Raw genomic sequence first — 7,613 nt, 5'->3', positions numbered from 1 at the left:
AAGTAAAAAAATATGCATTCGGACCATAAGACGCACCCTGATTTTCCCCCCACTTTAGGGGGAAAAAAAGTGCGTCTTATGGTCCGAAAAATACGGTATATATATATACACACACACACACACATTATATGAATATTTCTTTGTATTGGACTCAATACAGCTATTTTGTATTGAATCCAATCTCGGCTGCACCAACGTCATGGGATATCCCGTAAATCACGGCTTTGCAGTTCGCGGCTGGTGGTCAGAGGAGGCAGGTGTGTCCCCAGAACCTGGGGGCACCAGCAGTGTTTTTTTTGTTTTTTTTTAGGTGAAAGTTACCCCGAGTGTGACTTGGGATTACCGCCTTTTGCAACTAAAAACCACCCCAAGTCACACTCGCGATTACCGCTTAGGAGGTTAAAGAAAAAAAATAACACATATATTGCAAATAAATTATTCTTACCTAGTTAGATAGTTGCATATAGTTACATAGTTATGTTAAGGAAATACATAAGTCCATCAAGTTCAACCACTAGAGAAATAAACATATCCCAGATATAAAACCCTATGGACATAGTTGATCCAAAGGAAGCCAAAAAACCTCTGGTACAATTTGCTTGGGGAAAAAATTCCTTCCTGATTCCTTGACGCAATTGGATGTTTCCTGGATCAACATTCTCTGTTATCTATACTTTAAAGCTCCAATATCCAGTTATGTTTTTTCGGAAAAGCATCCAGCTTTTTCTTAAAGCAATCTATAGTAGTTGCTGAAACTACTTCCTGAGGGAGCCTATTCCACATTTTCTCAGACCATACAGTGAAGAATCCCTTCCTTATCTGGAGCCTAAATGTCTTTTCCTCCAGACGCAGAGTGCCCTCTTGTCCTTTGTATTTGTTCTTTATATGGACCGTTAATATATTTACACAGGGTGATCATATCCCCCCTTAAGCATCACTTCTCAAGGGAGAATAGATACAGTTCAGCTAATTTCAGTTCAGCTAAGCTGAACATTATATGTAATAACGGGCCATTGTTTAAAACCCCAAACAACAAAATTTTTATTTTAAAGTTCTTCTGAATCCCCCATTGGTAGCAGCTGTTACTAGCATACTGCCTCCTTATACTATATACATTTTTTTATCCATCAGTTCAGGCTGTAGCACATTTTATATAACTAATGGGGGTTAGACAGCTGCTTCAACTTACCACTTTCATTAAAGTTTAGACATTTTTGTCTTATGCTTTCTTAGACTGAAAAGCATGCAAAGATCTAAGGTTTCTTTTGACTTTACAATGACTATCTAAAACCTTACTTACTGGGACCAAATTAGTGATAAATGATCCATGGACTCACCAGTGGATCACCAACTTTACAGTATCGGACCAAAACTAAGACATTTGCCAATGTACCAAAAAAACATGCTAAGGTGTATGTATGTTCAAGCAAATTTGGAACTTTAAGTTTGTGACATTCAGTTTTCCAATTTACTAATTGATCACAAATAGATTTTCTTACCTCTTAGTAAAAGTTAGCTTATTTTTTTTTTACCACTGAAAGTCACCTTTTGATTCCTGTTATCCTAAATTGTCATTGCTAACAAGATCTCTCCCTTCTTTACCTTCTTTCATGTCTGTTAATAAAAATGATCTTGTTCTTTTCATTTGAAAAAGTATATTGTCATTTTACAGCTTGCATTGGAACGTCAAAAGACCGCAGAAAAGGAACGGCTGTTCTTGGTGTATGCAAAGCAATGGTGGAGAGAATATTTACAGATCCGGCCTTCTCACAGCTCCAGGCTTGTAAAGATCTTTGCACAGGTTTGTGGCAGTGAGCCATAGGGTAGTGTTAGCAGAAATTAATATAAACTTCTGCTAAATCCGCTCTTTTATTTCCTAGTGTACATAATGCAAATTATACTCTGATCATTGCACAATTATTTACATAAAATGATCCTGCCCATAAAACATGACAGTTCAGTGGCAGGTGCAGTTGACCTCTTTCTGACCTCAATCTAGGCTTCATTTACCCACCTCAAACTATATCAGCTTTTCCGTTCATATTTGTAAACATTTTCAGCAGTTCAGATTCAAGTCCAATGGCATATGCCCTGCAACAACAACAGGAGTCCATAAAAAAATATATTCTCAAATTGTATTTACCGAGATTTGATAAATGTAGAATTGCCATGTTATTGTAGTTTTGTATTGCTTTTCACCTAAATGTGAATCTGTTGGGCATGCCAAACTTGTGTCTCATCTTTTTAAATGATCTTCAGCCAGTAAAAAAAAAAAACTGAATACCCCCTAAACCATTCTTAAAAATTTTCTTGTAAGGATGAAAATTGTGTAAATCGCCCCGTATGCTGCTACATTCGCCCTCTAAGAGCTGGACGTCTTCTGGATGCCCCTCGACAAGCTGCACGCTTTGTAAATGTTCTGGGCTATGAAAAGGCTGCAGTTGTTGGTGGAGGTGGCAAACAAGAGCAGTGGTGCACCATGCTGGCATTTCTTTCTAGAAATAAGGTAGGAGATCGCCTGTATTTTTTATGTTCTTTTTTTGTGTCCATTGCCAGGACATTTCTGTGCAGGGAAATGTCTTTTGTACATAGCAAAAAAGTCTGTTTTTTTTTCTTTATCATTTCATTTGTTTTTTGTTTTGTTTTTTGTTTTTTTATGTGTAGATGAACTGGTTGCTAAAGATACATGGATAGCTTTGACTGTGGCTATGTACACACGTAGTGCACTCATCCAACGTCGTTCATGGATCCATGCTGGCGGATCCATGAGCGATCGCAATACAAGTGAAGGAGACAAAGTGCGGCAGGGCGCCACTTGCTCGTTCTCCTTCCTCCCCTCTCGACAGAGCAGAATGGTGCTCTATGTACAGCACTCACTTATGCATGTTTCAGTCTTTTGTCCTTGGAAAGGATTTTGAAAGATCCTTTCCAACGACAAAAATATAACGCATGTATGCAGCCATAATGATGTGTTTTTTTTTATTGATAATATATTTTCAGAGAATTATATTAGTATTTTCACATGTATGAGAAGTAAAATATTCACTTTGATTACACATTTGGGTAACTGTAGCATCTCTACTTTTAGGGTGATTGTGAAGACCATTGCAATCTTCTATGCAGTCTTCTCCTCGGCTTTGGTTTAGAAGCCTATGTCTGTGTTGGTACCAAAGGAAAAGGAGTGGCTCATACATGGGTGATGACTTGTTCTACAGATGGCGCGATCACCTTCTGGGAAAGTTTAACAGGACAAAGGTAAATACCGGACAGCTGTCATTTCCAGTCTGTCTGTTCCACCCCTTTTATTGATGAGATTTCAGTTCATTAAATCATAGTGGCTCAGCATTACTAATGGGTGTTACTTAGTGTGGTCTGATGTAAATGCAGCCTGCCTAGGAGTGCCCACACCTAGGACATTTGGATATTTGCATAACTCCTGCCAAGTGCCAGACCACTGCTTGAGTACTGAGACAGAGCACTCTGCTGTTTCCAGGAAGCTGACTCTTTGCTCCTGCCATATCTGCCTATGTTTTAGAGAGAAGCACAGGTACCTAATATTACCATAAATTGGTCTAATGGTAATGAAAACCAACTTTCTTTTTAAATGTTATTAGCATTGTAATGACCATGGGAAGATGGGGCCAGTGAAGGCAAAATGTAAACCTATTGGCTCAGCTTTATTTAAATAATTACTTCATTGTAGACTTGTATTTTAGGAAAAGGCCAATAGGTTTAAATGTTACACTTTGCTGTCTTCTGATACTTAGTGATGCTGGAGAAGCATAGCTCAGTTAAAATTCTAATATTTAAAATTGAAAAAAATAATTAAAAAAAGATTTTTGTGTATGTTTTTATTTATTGATTGAATCATTTCTTCTTTATGTAATTTTTGTACTTGAGTACATTTATCTGCATTTTAATATTTTGGTTTTCTTCTTATTTAGGTACATTCATAACACAATCAATCCAGATGACCCCCCCTTAGTGGTACAGCCTAAGCCTCTCTATCCATACCGGACCATTGGTTGCATTTTTAACCATGAGCGCTTCTTGGCCAACTGCCAGCCATCAGATTTTGTTGATTTGTGTGTATTTGATCTGCATGATGAATCCAGGTGGAAGCCAATGAGCGAGGAGGCAATTAAATCAGTTTGTTTGCCAGGGTCCACAACCTCTCTTCCTCCATTCCCTCCACTTTGCAGCTCCCTAATTGATGCAGCTACAGAAAGCAATGAATTTGAGCTGCAACTGCGAATTCTCGTGTCAGAGCACAGAAAGGTAATATCCATGATTTCATTTTTGGCAATGTATGTGTTCAGCAGTGTTTTCTTGATAGCAAGCATAATTGTTTTTTTTTAATTTTCATTCTTCTTGACAAGAACTTTAGTGTATTTTTCTAAATTAATTTGGTCTTGCTGTAAATTATCTAAACAGTTCAGATCCAGAAAATAATTAGCTAAATCCTGTAACTTAATTACTGTGATTTTATGTAATATAAATGTGCTAAGAACTGATATTTCCAACGCTTGTTACAGTGACAAATGTGGAACTGACCTTACATACTGCGGTGTCTACAATCTCTTGAACGCAGACGGCAAAAAGAATCCTGTCAGGGTTTACCCATTAGCTAATCTGTCTAAAATTAAAAAATATACCTATAGACTGACCAACACTGTTATTAAAGCTTTAAATTTCTTATGATCCATAGATGGAGAAGTTAGACACAGTATGACTTCTCAGCCTCTCAAACAAATACACAGGGCTCAGCCAGGCATTTGTATTTATTTCCTATTTGGGGGGCTGGAGTTTCACTAGCAGTTGTTGCAGTTTCTGCTTACCCAAAGGAGTACTGCAATTACAGTTTTTTGTGTTAAAACATTTCTATATTTTATTATTCATTTCTTTTTTTTTCCGAAGGATTTGGGCCTTACAACAGTCTGGGAAGATCAGCTGTCCTATCTGTTATCACCTGCTCTAGCAGCATATGAGATAGAGCGTAGCACGGGCATCTCAGCAGGAAATGAAGAATTTCAAGATGCCATACGAAGAGCAGTGCCTGATGGCCATACTTTTAAAGGGTTTCCCATTCATTTTGTTCATCGAAATGCAAGAAGGGCATTTGCTACATGTATGCGGTAAGAACTTATCTTAAGATAATATTCATCCATTGTGTGGATCATCGTATGTACATATAAAGAAATGGTAAAACAGACTACATAATCTAAAACAAACACCAATGTTTTCATCCTTTGTAAAAATATAATTTTATCTCCATTGCCAGTGGATTACATTTTAAGGCCACCATATGGTGTCTGTCCATAGAATCACATTTTGCACACATTTACTTTACTTTCCATCAGTCATTTGGGTGTTCTCAGGTGTCATTTGAAAGAATGATCAATTTGGTCAATGACGACACTTGGCATTCTGTGTTATTACTACAATGCAGGGTATCTGCAATTTTGGGATGGGTTTGCCACAGTGAAACACTGGACATAGGATCATCTTTATTGACTTTTCACATATTTCATGGATTAGGTGGGTTTATTTATGTTATGTAATCACTTAGTATTACAATGACCAAAGCATAATAACCCAAACAATCAAGAAAAGAATACAACTGACAGTTTCATTACCATAAGAAAAAAATCTTCTACAGCATAGCATCATATTAATAATACAAAAATCTCTGGGTAATTTTTTTTAATAATTTTTCCACAGCTCTCCATTTTGTGAAGAAATAATTAGCTGTCGTGGGGATCAGATGAGGATTGCAGTACGAGTACGAGTTTTCACATACCCAGAATCTGCGTGTGCTGTGTGGATTATGTTTGCTTGTAAATATCGCTCTGTTTTGTAACATTTTTTATTTAGAAACTATTTATTAAGTGCTACCCAACCACTACTTTTAATATTTTTTTACTGTTCTTAAATTTGCTTTTTATTTTTTATATATATTTTATTAAATATAAATGTCTATTTTGTTATTAATAAAATATTTTGCCTATTTTAAAATGATTTCTTAACAAAATATTTGGTTACCTTTTGATCAGCCAGTAAGTGCAATACAGTGTAAAGGTGGGATGGATACAGATTTACGTGATATTGCTATTAAACCAAAATTCCAGCACTCATGTAATTGTAAAGGAACAATTAAAACACTTACTAATAAGATACCTCCCATTCTAAATGATGATAATAAACTATTGGCAAATCTAAGCCGTAAAGATAATGCTCTTAACAAAATGCTTTTAAATGGTTTTCTATATCCTTATATCAAATATTTATTAATTTGCTATTTTATTCCTGTGCTCAATCAAACATAACTTGGAGCCTAAGTAAAAGATTGCACTGTACAAAATCATATAAAAAGATAATGTGGTAGTAGTGTAAGGAACCTCATAATTTTCTGACTTCATTACCTTTGCCAGGCTACATAGTATTGGCAATGAATAAACCTGATATGTGTAAAGTAGTCCCCCGACTTCATTCATAAATCCGCCACGTCAGAAAAACTGCCAATCAGTAATGCCCGTTGTTCTCTCTTACAAAGGAGAGCACAGCAGGGTGCTGCTCGTCTTCCACCCTCTATTGTACAGCATTTATTTGTCAATTTGTCACTGGAAATGATCACAAAAAATTGTTTCCAGTGACAATTCTGACATCCATCAGACGTCTGTACTAGGCTTTAGAAGTAACTGTTGGGTAGTTTAAACCTGTAATGTGTTTGGATTAAGCAAAGAAACCGCTTTACTATAAAGCAAGCAGCACAAAGAATCCAGACTTTTCTGACACTTCTTTCTCAGTACTTAAAGGTATTGTGAGATGTGTGCAGAGTAGATGATTTTGTTAAACTCAAAACTTGTATTTAAAGAGACCTGAGCTGCATATTCATTCTAGGTCAATGACTAAGAAGGTATTTAGGATAGAGGCTCGGAACACCAACCACAGGCAAGCTGTATTTTTTAGAATTGGGTGGACAGTGAAAGCTGTACATCTAAGTCTCTCAGTTAAAGGTCTGTGTGGGAGTTTCGTGGATATAAAAATAAATCCTGCTGAATTCTGCACGAGCTGTCAGAAACTGATTTAACCCAGGTTTATTGCTATTTACAAATTATGACCATAGTAAATGATATTCATCAGAATGCCAAGTTGCAAACACATCAAGAACCTTGAATGACCTATGAAATACTGTATATTGTTCATCTGGTTGCAGAGCTGCATTGGTGCTGCAGTGCAGATATTTACACAACTGATCAATGTGGGGGCTACTCAGTCAGTGTTTCAGCATTTTGCTGTTATTGCAGCCCACCTTATCTAAAATGCACAATTCAAGCAAAATAAAACGGACCATGATGTTAGTCACAGTAAAACATTGTTGTCATTCATTTTAGGCCATCACTTAAATATTAGAATATATTTAAATAAAGTAAAAAATAAATATACTTAGATTTGGATTTATTAACATGCAAGTTAGACAAATATAATTACTATTAATAACAATCTACGCTTGGACACTTCCTTACTCCAACGTGTATTATACATGAACCTTTACAGAGAAGAATGTCTCCTGGTTCCCCTTTTTGTTCTGAATTGAAGGGGTCTGTTTTAAA

At 36.3% G+C, this 7,613-nt stretch overlaps 1 protein-coding gene across 1 annotated transcript in view; it reads left to right on the top strand.

Annotated features, from left to right (window-relative positions):
• Positions 1–6,015, top strand: part of CEP76 (centrosomal protein 76) — a 14,429-nt gene extending 8,414 nt beyond the window's left edge. The window contains exons 7-12 of the mRNA XM_072411476.1: positions 1,673–1,801; positions 2,318–2,506; positions 3,089–3,255; positions 3,945–4,278; positions 4,918–5,135; positions 5,722–6,015. Of these exons, the coding sequence (XP_072267577.1) occupies positions 1,673–1,801; positions 2,318–2,506; positions 3,089–3,255; positions 3,945–4,278; positions 4,918–5,135; positions 5,722–5,860 (1,176 nt within the window). The 3' untranslated portion in view covers positions 5,861–6,015. The remainder of the gene's footprint in view (positions 1–1,672; positions 1,802–2,317; positions 2,507–3,088; positions 3,256–3,944; positions 4,279–4,917; positions 5,136–5,721) is intronic.
• The last annotated feature ends 1,598 nt before the right edge of the window (positions 6,016–7,613 follow it).

This window comes from Pyxicephalus adspersus, chromosome 5 (genome assembly GCF_032062135.1).
Source record: "Pyxicephalus adspersus chromosome 5, UCB_Pads_2.0, whole genome shotgun sequence".
NCBI classification, from domain to species: Eukaryota; Metazoa; Chordata; class Amphibia; order Anura; family Pyxicephalidae; genus Pyxicephalus; species Pyxicephalus adspersus.
This window is presented reverse-complemented; position numbering and strand designations above follow the sequence as displayed.